The sequence below is a fragment of the Ctenopharyngodon idella genome, chromosome 17 (genome assembly GCF_019924925.1).
Source record: "Ctenopharyngodon idella isolate HZGC_01 chromosome 17, HZGC01, whole genome shotgun sequence".
NCBI classification, from domain to species: Eukaryota; Metazoa; Chordata; class Actinopteri; order Cypriniformes; family Xenocyprididae; genus Ctenopharyngodon; species Ctenopharyngodon idella.
Window position 1 is genome coordinate 21,645,925 of NC_067236.1, and position 15,530 is coordinate 21,661,454.

Here is a 15,530-nt window from a genome sequence, read left to right on the forward strand (position 1 = left end):
GATTGATAACTGGAATCATCATAAGGGGTTGGTTTTTAATATTTAACCAATATTTAACATTTTTAATGAACTTCTACAACTAGGACGCAAAAAGCCATAACATAGCTGTTAGCATGTGGGTTTGAAGTTAGCATGAATGCAAAGCATCAAATTAAACTAGAGAATCAGCCACTTTAGATTATGCAAGTCAAAAAACATCTAGAATACAATGATTGCTGGACAAAAAAAAAAATATATCTTTCCTGATTTTTTGGTCATAAAATCTGCAGTGTTGTTCACAGTCACATGGCACTTCTCGCGTGAGCTCAAAAAGGTGATGGGAGTGTATTATATTAAATTACATCACCACAGATCTTTTCTGTTAAAACTGACTAACGTGTTACAACACTCCCCGGTCCCCCATAACATTTGTTTATTGATTATTTAACAAGGCACACAATCGTCTCTGCGAAGAGTATGAAAAGCAGTATATGATAACAATAACTCTGTTAATCATGTCCTAAAAATATCAACAAAACATCAAACAAAAACTTTCGTTTCAGAGTTTCATATAGTATAACATTAATAGGCCTTGTTTTATCTGGTGTGCTCAAATAATCTGTTTTTGTTACAGGCATTTCAAAGCATCAGTTTTCATACAGTGCATTATGTGAAAGGTAAATGTTTAATCAAAGCACGCGATTTATTTATTTTTAAGAGAAAAAAACAACTTCATAAGCGTAATTGTTGAGTTTTACTATGTTCCTACCAAGTTGTTGTGTCCAAGTCTCGCCATAAACCAAGGGAGACCTCTAAAAGCCTGTCTTTGTCACTCCCCAAACCCAACGACTTTTAAAACTCCATTGTCTTGTTAAAGCCCATAAATTTGTCACCCGGGACTGATTAAACATCACGAGAATTGAGACGCTGCGGATTTTGTCTAGGTCCCTTTGGGAACCACACAATGGTCCTTTCAGAGGACGACACAAAAAAGTGTTTTAGGGAAGATGTAGCGAAGAGAGCGCTGCGGTCAGTCCCCTCCATATGTAGTACAAGGTGGCCTGAGAGAGGGGACAAAAGACCAGGTGACAAGGATGATACTAACTGGGTCGCTGAATTAATTGGGACAAGTTCGGGATAGAGAAAGCAAGAGAAAACACGCCTCTTTCATTAATGTTACAACAATGATCAGCCTCTTTTAAAATATGGAGGAGGCAGAGTTCCTTGAACTTTCTGAAGTCACGGTGCAATTTGTCATTTTTTGGGTGTGTTGGGGAAACATTTTTACTTCGATACTTTAATTTAGTCCCCTAAACTTTAATCACCACTCAAACCAAATCAAACGCTTAAACAAACAAAAATGCTTGTAACGCGGTATATAAATATTTCGTATCCCGTAAAAAACGCAAGTTCCAGAATCACACAAGAATCAATATCCATTGTGCATCCTACATTTCTTCCTCAGTGTTTACCTACTGTTGAGTCTTAAAGCAGGGTTCTTTCTTTAAGCTGCATGCTTATTTGGTCTGTTGGGTGAAAGTGGACGTCTTAACATTACAAAAGCCACTCATCTCTTGCTGTGCGCTAATTCTCATACTCTTTTCAGTTCAGTCTGAGATCTTTTATACAAACACTGTGCAACAATCGCGGGGATTAACAGAAAGGTGAACGAATTATACTAAACAAATGACAAAAAATTACTCCTTCGAACCAAAGAATGAATAAAATATTTTAAAAAGGAGTGATTTCAAGCTTAAATAATATTTAATACGTGTATAAACACAATTCAAACAGAGGTATACATTACTAAAATGTTTTTTATTCTCAGGGTTTTTTTTTTTTGTAATACAAGAACGAAAATGTGTAACATTTTAAGATGATGCACTTTCATCCAAATTACGACACTACATTATTCACTGTATAAAACATAAAACATTTTTTCTCACAGATATATAAACTTTTGGTTTAGAAGAAATACAAACTGTTCAAAAATACACTATATCTAGGCAATTATACACATCAATTAACACAACTGGTCACAACAACACTAAATAGACCACATAATATGTGCAAACAGCATTTATTATTATTATTATTTTATCTTATCAACGCTGAAAGTTTCTACTTTAACAGACCTAAGACTTTATGTAATTAAAAACAACTTGAATCAAGATGAGTCCATGCGCTGTCCTGTGGGGTAAGTCTCGAAATAGTTCGTGTGGTCAAGTGAGTCTCACCAAACACAGAAGTGGTGCCGGGAGGCCGCTGTGTTGGAGGTAAAGTGCTGGTATGTGGGGAAAAGCGCAAAGGGAGTCTGCTGCTGTAAAGACTGGAAACCCTGAACGCTGAAGGGTGAGGATGGTACTGTTGGCGGAACGATGCAGCTTCCCTTTTCGGCATCGATAGTGCAGTTCTGATACGGTTTGCCATCTCGGACCAAAATGGGCACCACGACTCTGCGCAAAACCGGAGGCTGATTGAGGTCCTGAGCGCACTCTATCCGCGCTCTCTTCATTTTGTATCTGTGGTTTTGGAACCAGATCTTCACCTGCGTGGGCGTGAGACGTAGCAGGTGCGCGAGCTGCTCGCGTTCTGGAGCGGACAGGTACCGCTGCTGACGAAAGCGTCGCTCCAGTTCGTAAGTCTGGGCCTTGGAGAATAACACGCGGCGCTTCTTTCTCTTTTCATGCTCTGTATCCGCTGAGAGCACATCTGGCCCGGTGGAGTCTGGTGAAGCCTCAAGGTTGCTCTCGTCTGAGGCTAAAGAGAAAAAAAAAGAGCCTTTATATATCTCTGAAAAACAAACAAACATTAGGCCTATGTGTATGTAAAATATAGGCTACTTTAATGCTAGGATATGAAAAGGTTGGACATTTGAAACATTTTCTCAAAATTGATTGGAATTTAAGAACTTACATATATGTCCTCTATCGTTTTCAGCCCAAGACGAGTAAGGTGAGACGGAAAACGTGTCCACTGGAGAATGGCGCGCGATGTTTTCGGAGTCATTTTCTGGCAAATCCAAAATACTTCTGACAGTGAAACTGAACTTGTTCGAAATAGCCATCTGTAGCGCTGGATTTCTGTTAGTTCCAGGACTGGTTCTCGGTCTTGAAGAGCTATCCTCAGTCAGTCTCGCAGTGCTGAAGTGATGTGTGCGTTTTCAAGACGCGCATCCAAGTGACAATGTGTACACTGATGTCGCGGTGTTTATATAAACAGCACTCGGTGTCTGCTTTGAGGCCTCTCCTCCTTATGGCTTCTAAGTACCTCAATGACTCGTGTACTTAAATCCCTGTAATGGTAGGTGTGAACTCGGCAAAGAATAGCCCGCTACTTTCACAATGATGGAGGGTAACACTCTTCATCATTACTGATTCGTCCGAATTCGTGAAAAGTGGGAAACAGATAATGGTAATTGTTGAGGCTGAATCACGTCTTGGGTGGCAAGTGACAACAAGAGCCCTCCCTTCTTTCCCCCGCTCAAATAACATATCGGATATTTGCATACAAAGTGATCCATTAGCGTCCCAGAGTTGGTTTTCCTAATTCGTTTATTGGGGTAATGTCGTTTATTGCAGGTGTTATTGGGTTAAATGTGCACAGTATTCATGAAATCTAGATATTTGTGGGCTCATAAGAGCAGCCTGAACTTTCGTACAGCCTACTGTAAAAGAAAGTTTCACCTGCGAATTAAACAGATTTAATTAAAACCTAGATGTTTGCTTTAAACTCATATTCAACACTACTTTATTCTCATTTATGAATTCAGCTCCAACACGATCTCCTAGTACTGCGTGTCTATAGCACGAGTTTATGTTTGTATTTGGCGTGCTATTTATACGCTGGAATTACTTTTTGCGTGCATATGATACGCAGTGGGTAGGATTAGTGGTGTAGTGTACGGGCGTATTATATGCACGCGAAAAGTGCGTATTATTTGCACGTCAAACACGTGCGTATTATATGCACGCCAATGGTAATTTCTGCGTATAAATAGCACGCCAATTAGAAACAGAAACTCGTGCTATTGATACGCACTTTCACGAGATCGGGCTCAAATTTGAGAAAAAAATCCAGACATCAAGGAGACAGTAATATGTCGTTATATGGACTATTGCTTACTCCTGCACCTCACCAGTATAAGTACACGAGGCATATCATTGGGTTCGGATGATTCCTGAGACTGCCTAGTCTTAGAGCGCGCTCTGGATGACTGCATAGACCCTCCCAAACAGAGTGGGTATCCGTTCTCGTCTAGTCGTCCTGGGTGGTCGGCCGAAAAAAGGAACACAAATACATGCCAACCAGCGACCAGGAACAAAAGAGGGAAATGTAGCCCCGCGTCCGAGACCCGTTGGAAGCATTTGTTCCAGTCAAGATTTTGCATTTGTTCAGTCCTGAAATAATGCTTGATTGACGCCCCCGCACAATGTCCTTTAACTTTCTCGAATAAATCCGTGCTTGTTTCTTGTTGTCATGGTTTTGAATAGGGATGAACGGGATCGGGGCAACTATCTACTGCTACACGTCTAGCTGCTTACGTCTATACTGAATTATTAGTTATGCGTTTCCAAACGGAAATAAAAGACTTTTCGTTTCCATAAAACCTCAAGTTGTCTCCTGATTAATCAAAGTCTTTCAAAAATAAGATTTCATTTAATTTAATTAAAATTTTTCCTAGATTTTCCGATGTTCAAAAAATAAGGCATACTGACATATTTTGAAAAATGAGGTTTTATAGGCTAATGATTATTTTCGTTATATCAAGTTCAATTCTAAATAGTGTTATGCGTCCATTTTTGGATGTTAAACTGTATAAAGTGAATTCAAATGTTTGCCAAGCTCTTTGAATTTAGGCGCGCGCTCTCAGAGAATCAATAAAGACTCGTGTAGGCACACAGTTTAGTTTCTAATGACCTCTCGTATCTCCTTAATCTATTAGACACCCACAGATAGGAGTATGCTTCAGGAAAAGTGTGCACTCTCAAACACCCAAGAGCTCTTCAGTGTCAAATATTTACCCTTGTTGTTTGACTTCTCAAACCCAAAGGGGGTGAGACAACGGGAATCAGAGAATAATCTATAGAAATAAACATTTCCGCGTGAAGAGCAACACATGTTTACACACATTAGACTCTCGTTAGATCTTATTTAAATCATTATGCTGTATGTTAAAACTCTGTATCACTCTTTACAACATCTGTAACACTTTGAGCACACTGTTAAGAAAACAAAGCTTAATTTCTGCATATCCTAATATTGTTGATTATGTTGCTTTGTTTAATGACTTTAATGAAAAAAGTGTAAAACAAACAAACAAAAAAGTGTAAATCATGACAGAATTGTTATTTTTCGGTGATCTATTCCTTTAAGAAATATTCAAAAACGTATGAAGATCAGAAGATATTGAGTGTAACGATCTTGATAGATCACACACACCTAGTAAAATGACCTTTGGAGCAGTACAGAAATAAAAATAGCAACATTTTTTATTTAAAGAAATGAAGAAATATATATTTTAATTGTGAATCAAGTGTCACCACTGTTACTTACTAATCCATACACGTGTGCGCGTGCACACACACAGAAAATTCGGTTACACTTTATTTTACAGTATGCGTACTTACAGTGTACTTAGAAAGTATTGGTAATATAAGGTCACTACATGGGTTAAGGTTAGGTTTAGGGGTAGGTTCAGGGTAAGTACCAAGTTATAGCCCAGTTATTGTAATTGCTATAACATAGTATGTACATGCGAAACAGGACTGTAAAATAATAATCTCAAAAAATTTCAGAAAAGATCTCCAATATTATAGAGGCATCTAAAATCAACTACCACAAGTTGCAACACAGAGCTTTTAAAACTCAAGAGCTCAACAATAAAAGCAGCAGGCCTACCTGTGAACTCGCTCTGAAACTCATGAACACACCTAACATTTTCAGGCCAACACTTCTGAAGAAAAAAGTAAACCAAACACACCAGAAAGATTACATTTAAAGTTATTAAACACATGAGAACTTTCAAGTCACATATATAAAACTGTACATTTAAAAAAAAAAAAACCTTCTCACGCTTAGTCACCACAAAATCAAAATTGACAATTCTTATTTTTTATATAGAATATTGCAGTATTTGTTATAAATGATTTATGCATGCACATCATTTTTTTAAATGCATGTTCCCTTGTAATCTTTAATCAATATAACTTCCGTTCTCTGATGAAGGTGTGGTATCTGTCAGGAGTTATTAAACAGCAATAAAGCACACAAGACAGGAGCCGCAAATTTCATCCATCTTCTGTACTCATCACTTCCATTCTCACGCACACATTACGTCAGAACAAAACATTTCAACAGTTCAGATTTGCTTTTCAAAATAGTGAACAATATAATTCACTCATGAACACAGCATTTCCCCCTTTTTTAAAAAAACAGAATATTACATCAGTTTAAGTGCCATAGTCCTTTAACCAGCTAGGCTTCCGAACATCACGTTTAGGTCTAGTTGTTTGAGCGTGTTTAGTGAGCAGTTTTCTTCGCCCAAGTTGTTGGCGTGCATGGAAATGCAGTGAGATGGGAAGCATGTTTTTCCATCACTAAGAATGCATGTAAGAATGCACCCCCAGTTTTTCAGCAACCGTGAGAGGATCACTAAACTTTCTGTGCCCCTTATCCGTATCCTTACTTTATCCCCCTCCTGGAAACATGGAGTGTGAGCACCCGGCTTAGCATCAGTGTACTTTTTCATTTTTTTTGTTGGACCCTCGTAACCCTTTGGTGAACAGTCATGTTTGGAGGGTGGACAGGAGCAGATGGCAAAGTAGCCAGCCTTTTGTGCATTTGCCTGCCATAGAGGTGCTGAAAAGGTGAAGTACCAGTTACAGCATGTGGAGTGGCATTGTACTCCTGCAAGAAGTCAGTTACCACAGGTTTCCATGGCTGATGTTGCTGGATGGCCATTTGGACAGTGTGTTGGAGCACACGGCTGAACCTTTCTAGCACCATTAGCTGCCGGGTAGTAGAGAGAGGACAAATTGTGACGAATATTCCTATCTTGCCTTCCAGAAAAGCAGAGAAAGCAGCAGATGTAAACTGAACACCCTTATCAGTAACTAATCAGGTGCAGCGTCAAATGGCCTGACTATATCCACAGCCACTTTCTGCCATGGTCCATTTGGCAGGACGTGACTTGACAGTTTTGTCATTGAGCTGACACGCGTGGCACGGTCGGGACAGCATCATGATCCTAGGCATCCATCACTGGCCATCAATAGAGATCCGAAGGCGTTGTTAAGTTCTCACCTCTCCCTGATGTCCTTTGTGCACTGTGGAGGCCAGCACAGATCGAAGAGCCACAGGTGCAATCAGCCGTGAGCCCCGAAAGACAAAGTTGTCCTTAACAGACAAATTTCTCCGGAAACGCAGAGGGTAGTGTTGTCAAACGTACTGACTTCGATACCAAATCAGTGCTGAAATTTTAAAAATGTGACGATACCAGCATTTCCCCCTAGCATTTTGAGCACTGTTGAGCGGATTCTTAAACACCTCTGATTGGCCATTGTGTTCACGCACTCAACAGATATGTCTGTGATTGGCTACAACGCTTCAAAAACATGTTGTAAATAGACATCTTTGATGCTCTTCACAGAGCGCTTGCACAGATACACATGGAAGCATTTGCAAGCAGGCCTGAAAACAGGTGCTGAAACCAATCCGTAAGGAACACGTCAAAAACGGAAGTCTGTTGTGAGTAATAAAGGCCGTGAGGTCATGACTGTCCTCATGCAGTGGCACTTGGTAGTAAGCATTAGTCAGGTGGATAGTAGTGAAAAGAGTACACATCCAAACTCAGTTGACTTAGCAACAGTGCACTGCAAGACTGGCACGGGAGAAGCAGGCACAGGAAGGGCATTAGGAAGCAGGACTTGATTGTTTTCAATCCTCACATGCAGTGCAGAAATTAGGTTCTTCCCCATGAGTGGTGTCCCTTTGTCCACAGTGAAGAACGTATAGCAGGAACTGAGTAGTCATGTAGGGAAACGTTCGCTAACAAACACCCAACCATGGGAATTTGGGCTTTTGAACATGTCACAAGCCTGACTTTGGGCTGCAACAGCACAACGTTACTGAAATGGCATGCATAAGTGCTGTAGGGCAGGATAAATATGGAAGAACCAGTGTCAACCACCAAATCCACCAGGTCTGTGAGACAAAAGTATAGTAGATATAGTCAATAACTCGTAGAGTTATTTTCAAATATCCGCAGCCACGTGCCGAAAGGCATAGCAAGCTCACTGGGGCAAGGCATGAAAAAACTTGGGAAAAGCATGTTAGCAACAGCCATCTTCGTGACCAACAATAGGGAAAAAACGCCTAATTCTTGTTGCCAATTTGTGGTAGGCCTATCTGTCAGGAGTTATTAAACAGCAATAAAACACACGAGACAGGAGTAGCGAACTTCATCCATCTTCTTTACTCATCAGTTTCATTCTCACACACATTATGTCAGAACACAACCCTTCAACAGTTTAGACTTTCTTTTCAAAACAGTCAACAATACAATTCACTCATGAACATAAAAGAAGGGTTTACTGGCAGAAGGGTGGGACAACACTCACATGAGTCAATATCAAGTCCTGCCCTACACTTGTTTGAGAAGCCATTTCACTCGGACATAGACTACATCACAATAAGGAAGAAAAGAGTACTGCAACTACCATTTCATGCTAACTTTAAGAATTAAGCCTTATGATGGAGTAACTCCTGAATGATGCAGAAGAAACAATCATGGCTTGGGTAATGTGATAAAAAGTCTTGCTCTTCAGTAGAAACAGACCAAAATATTGATGACTCATCCTGAACTATTTCCCAAACCAGCAGTGCTACTGGAGCTGTCAGAGGCAATCTTTCTCTAATATTTCCTGAAGCTTGTCATTCCAGCATGAAAATAGCTTGAAAATGCTGCCTTGTTGAGCCATTGAAAGTTATTAAACATTTCTGAATTATACAGAAGAAAAAATTATGGCTTGGGTATTTTCATAAACAGTCTTGAATTTCAGTGAAAACAGACCAAAACTATTGAGACTTTTGTCCAACCAAATGCTAATCTAGATTAAGCAGGTACCTCCTCCTAAAGGACCTTCCTACTTTCCAGTAACAAGTTTAGCTTTTTTGTGATTTTACAACTTGGATAAAATCTGGGTTATATTTAGAGAACATTTATAATTAACGTTACCCTTTAATCATTCAGTTTGCCCGTTGCACAGGTTTCCCCCCTACACCAACAATCGACGCCATTTTGTTCATTTTGGGAGGAAAAAAATGTATATAAAGTGTGTACGATGACTAAATTAAAGTTCTACCATATTGAATCTTATCAAAAGCTGACTTAAAACGCGAGCCTTAAATTCAGAGTGCAGTCCTACCTGTGACGCGACGCTTTTTTAGTGATTACACCTGCAACCGACTGGTAAGCAATCTCGTGTAGATAGGCCTTGAAGTAAACTCCATATAATGGCGCGAAGGCCTCAAACAAAACTCTCTGTAAATATAAATAATATTATATAAATATAAATAAACGAGCATCACATCTACTACTTTATTAAGATTTAGGCCTATTAGGAATATTTTTAAATAATCAAGTTTCAACAACAGCAGGTCTCTTATGCGCAAATAGCCAACAGCGCTTGAGTGAGCAAAGACATTCAGTTTTACAAATAAGCCTCGCTTCGATCCCTCTGTCCTCGCGCCTCATCAGGGAAGGAAAGGAGGATGCACAATTTCAGAGATGCGCACCCAGTTAACAGACAGTGGGCGGTCATGGGCGTGTCGGCAAGGTAAGTCATAGTTCAAGGATGTGACTGAGCTGAAACGTGGGTCGCTTATTTTAAAAAGGGACGAGCTTGCCAAAACGTACTGTTTCAATAAGAATATAAAACAAATAATTCTAAATAATTTACGAACTCCTTTAAATCGTTAAACATTCAAGTAATATCAGTTGAATTTACACATCAGTGACTTATGATGAGCTTGTCCTTAAATTTACGTGGACCTTAGATAACGATGACCCAGCCAATAGATGCACAACACTGTACTCAGAGCACGCAAACATCTACAATGCTCTACAACATTCAAGTTATGATGCTTTGGAAAACTTCCCGACACCAGTGGATCTCAGTTTTAAAGGGAGTTCTAACAGAACTTTCGTTCATTTTTCCCCAAAAATGCACTTAATATGAAGACGCCAGGACAAGCCCTATTTGTTACTAGTCACTATCTGTTCATGATATGATGAAAGGACAATCTTTTCTCATTAAAACTTTTTACATTTCTGCGCAATGTTATAAAAAATTTGTAATTTCCAGATTGAACCGTAAAAATAGTAGTTTGACGGAAACACTGTATAGTAGCCTAAAACAAAACTACAGGCCTATCATTTTCAACAAGACAATATTTTACGGTTTATTGTAATATGAATCACCTGTTGGGGGTGCTCCAGGACCAGGATTGGGAAACACTGTATCTGACAGAAATGGGATCTTCTGTGATCCTCTAAATCAAAACACGTACGGTCAGAGATGTTCTTCTGTATAACCCTCTGGTAAAAACATTAAGTTTGCTTGTTTGTTTGTTTGTTTGTTTAGGCCCATGTGTTAGCCTATTTTTTTTAAGTTATCTGAAAACCTATATGGTTTCTATGACAGCATGTAAGGGAAATTATGGTACATTTTGCCACTATGTGAAATTAATTAAATGTCAAAAAGTATACCATTACTGCCCCCAAAGAAGTACAGCATATCTGAAATATAAGTCATTTTGTCTCAGTATTTTGCACACTTTCTCCTACTCAACTAAACACAATTTTAGTTTCACTACTCCCTCTGTATGTGAAGCTGATGAATCTCTCTACAAACGATGAACATTTTTGTAGTCAATGTTAAACAACGTACAGTAGTTAAACGTATCCGTGTGCGCATCCTCTTTTTCTCATCCATGTACTAGCGCAAAGTAAACAGCAGGCGGAGCTACTTCCCCATCATTGTCTCACCCTGGATGTGTTAAAATGGACATTAAATCTTGAGATTGCATTGGAAAGTTTTCCTATGCAACAAAGAAGAGGTTAAATAGATGCCATTTCGTTTTTTTGAAGAATGTCAAAATGGCACTATGATGCCTTTGAAACATTATCTCTAAAATGGCACAAACGCAAAAAAAGAGATGGAAATTAAAATAATTTTAAAAACAAAAAAGTATAGCATTTAAAATTGACTGCGCATTGTGTAGCTATACATTTTTACATTTTGAATTTAAAAGCTTTCCATTCTCGTGTAGGCTACAATTTGTCGTAATTAAAAATTCTTCTGGACTATGAAATTGAAACTTTCGTGTTCGTTTTTTTATTACAAAAAAATAAAATAAAAAATAAGGTGAACTAGACTGAAATGTAATATTTAATGCTAATCAAATACAGGTGAAGAAACTAAAAGCTGTCGATGTGATCGACGCTTAAAACCATCCGTCGTAAATATTGTTGGTTTGTCCCGCTATAAATCCCGAACTGACCCCAAAACACAAATCGTTAATCTGCGAAAGTCCTCATTACTGCCGGATTAAGTTACAGCAGTAGTCAACCTTTTAGAGGTGTTAACATGCAAAACGGTTTAATGGTGTCATTTCCACTTGGTAGATAAAAGTTATGGTTATCAGTTGATCCTTTTAAACTGTAGCTTAAATGATAAATGCTAATTGAGTAGCCTAATGTAATCCAGACATTTTTTTTTAATTGTCTAACGGATAATTTATGCAACAACGTAATCACAGTCAGCTCTCCACTACTTATAATCATTATGGAAGGCAGAATAATAAATCTATTATTCATATGTAATTTAAGCTTTTTGAAGTCTTAGCCTATAGGCTAGCCCATATATTCAATACACGATCATCGCGGTCGTTAGCCTATAGCCTCAGTAATAACTGATTCGTTTAAGGTAGCTTATTTCATTTCTTTATTATTATTTGTATTATATTAATTGCAACCATTTAAACACTTTTTAAAGAACTCGTACAAAACCGCAGTGTTGATGCTTGTGACATGCTATCATTGCTAGAGCAGAAAGTGACCATATAGAAAAACTGGGCCCACTTTTCTCAGTGTTACTCATCTGGAAAGTCCTACCACGGTTGGCCTAACAGATAACTGTTTTTCTCTCGAGACATCTTTTTTTGTTTCGTGGTAAACCTGAAGCCTAATGTTTTGATGTATGTGATATCATTTGATTGACAGTTAAAATTACACATATACACTCTTAAAAATAAAGGTTCTTTATTGGCATCGATGGTTCCATAAAGAACATTTGACATCCATGGAACCTTTCCGTTATTCCAAGGTTCTTTATATCAGAAAAAGGTTCTTTAGATTTTTCAAAAAATGTTCTTCAAACTATGAACTGAAGAACTGTTGACAAGGTTCTTTGAGGAACCCAGAATGGTTCTTCTATGGCACTGCTGTGAAAACTCCCTTTTTGAACCTTTAATTTTAAGATTGTAGCCTAATTATAGCCTATATTTATCACGATGAGAGTTATGAATGACATTAGATTGATGCTGTAATAATGATAAATAGGAACGTAGGCTATGTGAAGATACGCAACAACTCTAACAGCAGACAATTGTCTTTTTCGAGGAATACATTATTGTATATCAAATTCAAACGAGCCAAGCCGGAATGGGTAAATACTTTTTTTTTTTCTAAAGAAATTTCCTAAGAAATTTAGACTAAATAAAATGTATTGTCAAGTCAAAAACACATTCCGTATATAGGCTATGTTGTTTAAAGGGACGACTATAATAGATTGAAATAACTAAGTATGAAGAGCTTCTTTATAACTCATATAAAATATTATACACTTGCCATATTGTTCACTTGCCATTTCGAATCAACCAAACAGGCTCGTCTGTCGGCCCAAATACCCCAAATATCATGTCACGTTTAGACAACGCAACAAAATGCATTGTACTCTTAATATGATTCTGGCAATGAAGTAAAAATATGTGCGATTTGAACAAACATACTTACAATCATACTTTGATTAATTCAATAATTTATTATGGTATGTTATGTTTCTTTTTTGACTGTTTGGGAGATTACAACTTATTGCTTTTTTCAGCAAGGTTTGGTTGTTTATGTGCATTCTCACATTTAAATGTCCAAGCACAAACTTCAGAAGGCCGAGCAATTGTAAACATGGCTCTGTAACAATTGCTTTTGTCAAATGACCATGCAAAACCATGTCCCTTAGTGAAATAGCAGGCTATATAATATTTCTGGACTGTCTTTGAAAGCTATTTTCATCACACACCCGAACTAATGTTCCACGCAGACACAACCGAGACGAGTGTACAGCCTAAATAAAGATACGTTAGCGACCGCTGCGAATGTAAACACTTTGAGTCTCAGTTGGTATCTTGATACACGGTAACAATTACATTGGTCTAATGCCTAAAGAGTGGATGACACTGACTCGAACTATGCACTTTCCGTTCCGTATGTTTATGAATGAGAAGCCTCACAATGGATACATTTTCAAGACCGTAGGCTATCAAAACACTGTCAATTAATCTCAAAACAATGAATCTTTTCGATCATTTTATCAGCTAGGGTAAATGTGCATGCTCGTCGTAGAATCACTTATTTTCTTTTGCGTTCGTCCGTCAGGTCTGCTCATCATGGCCCCCCACAGTCGGCTGGATATTGACTGATGGCATCGGCTAAAGAACACAGAGAAGAGATGATTGAAATCACTCACACATTCAGCGTTCTCCTAATTTCTAGTCCTGAAATTCTTGGAGCGTGCTTCTTAAAACTAGATTAACTACTCTTAATGTACAAAGTCATTACTATCAGAGCGTCAGATGCTTTCAAGAGTAATGAGCGCATGAGATGTGTGTAATGAGTCAAAATAAACTCCTGACTTCCACCCTCTCGGACCATGTGTCATGTGTGCGACCAGTCTTTAAGATCAAGCGTATCATTTCAGCTTTGCTTCTTTTTATTATACAGCCTCATCGGCTTCACAGTTTTTGTTAAATAACAATAACAACTATTATTATTGTTATTATATTGAAGCGTTTGAAATCAAACCGTTTTTGTTGACCACTTAAGCGATTTTAAATACAATGTAATAATATTTAATAAGAAACTTTTTTTTTTTTTTTTTTTTGACAGAATAATGGATTTCTCTTGCGACGAATAAGAAAATATTAAGCTGCACTTGTGATTCTTCGTACATTTCCAAACGAAAACGAGTTCGAGTTGTGGTCTGAAATGAACACAAATGATCTTTTGGGGTGTGTCAGAGAAAACGACCCATTTATATGAAAGATATTCGGTTTAATCTATATAACATTTAAGGTCATCGAAATACTCAAAACCACACAAAAACACGTATATAATTGACTATTTATTAATGGTGCGTGATGGTGTGATGCGTCATCCAGAGTGTTGAAATCTTTTTACTTAAACTGACTTGTTGTGGACCATCTTTACATAAAAAATGAAAATTCTGTCATCATTTCCTCAGCCTAATCTCGTTCCAAACCTGCATGACTTCATATCTTCCGTGGAAGACAAAAGAATATATTTTGAGAAACTGTTTAGTTACCAACATTCTTATAATATATTCTTATGTGTTCCACAGAAGAAAGCCAAGTTTAGAGCAACATAATGGCGAGTATATGATGACAGGATTTTTATCTTTGGGTGAACTATCCCTTTAATTCTTCAAAAGAAAGTCATAGAAAGTCAATCAAATAAACATTATTCTGACCAGTCTGTGCAGCTCTAGCTTAAAGTAAACTGCGTGGCTGTGTACTCTTATCCAAGACTTCATCATCATAGCAACCGGCGATAATCAAGCAATATTTACGACGTAGAACATATTCACGATGTTCCTGTCTAATAAATTATAACGAGTTAACAATAAATTACAAATAAAAAACGATGCCAGAAATTATGCATTTATGCAAAGGACTTCCTAACATGAATCCTGGACCACAAAACCAGTCATAAGGGTACATTTTTTTAAATTGAGATTTAATAAATAAATAAAGCTGAATAAATAAGCTTTCTATTGATGTATGGTTTGTTAGGATATGGCAATATTTGGCCGAGATACAACTATTTGAAAATCTGAAATCTGAGGGTGCAAAAAATATTTCTCAAAATATTGAGAAAATCGCCTTTAAAGTTGTCCAAATGAAGTCCTTTGCAATGCATATCCACTCACAAAAATAATTTTTTGATATATTTACGGTAGGAAATTTACAAAATATCTTCATGGAACATGATTTTTACTTAATACCCTAATGATTTTTGGCATAAAAGAAAATCGATCATTTTGACCCATATAATGTATTGTTGGCTATTGCTACAAATATACCCGTGCGACTTATGACTGGTTTTGTGGTCCAGGGTCACAACACACACACACACACACACACACATACACATACATACATACATACATACATATATAAGCTTTGGTTGTGTT

General features: G+C 37.7%; 1 protein-coding gene across 1 annotated transcript; it reads right to left on the bottom strand.

The window, feature by feature from the left end:
- Positions 1-1,814: 1,814 nt before the first annotated feature.
- Positions 1,815-5,269, bottom strand: nkx2.9 (NK2 transcription factor related, locus 9 (Drosophila)). The gene is made up of 2 exons (XM_051868393.1): positions 2,896-5,269; positions 1,815-2,739 (listed from the first exon to the last, which is right to left on the bottom strand). The coding sequence occupies exons 1-2, from the start codon at positions 3,044-3,046 to the stop codon at positions 2,213-2,215; spliced, it is 678 nt and encodes a 225-aa protein (XP_051724353.1). The 5' UTR covers positions 3,047-5,269; the 3' UTR covers positions 1,815-2,212.
- Positions 5,270-15,530: the final 10,261 nt, after the last annotated feature.

Bases quoted from the DNA above. Each gene is read 5' to 3' on its own strand.
- nkx2.9 (XM_051868393.1), bottom strand. From the start codon at position 3,046: ATGGCTATTTCGAACAAGTTCAGTTTCACTGTCAGAAGTATTTTGGAT. The intron at 2,740-2,895 runs GTAAGTTCTTAA...TTTTCTCTTTAG, and splicing joins AAACGATAGAGGACATATAT to CCTCAGACGAGAGCAACCTT.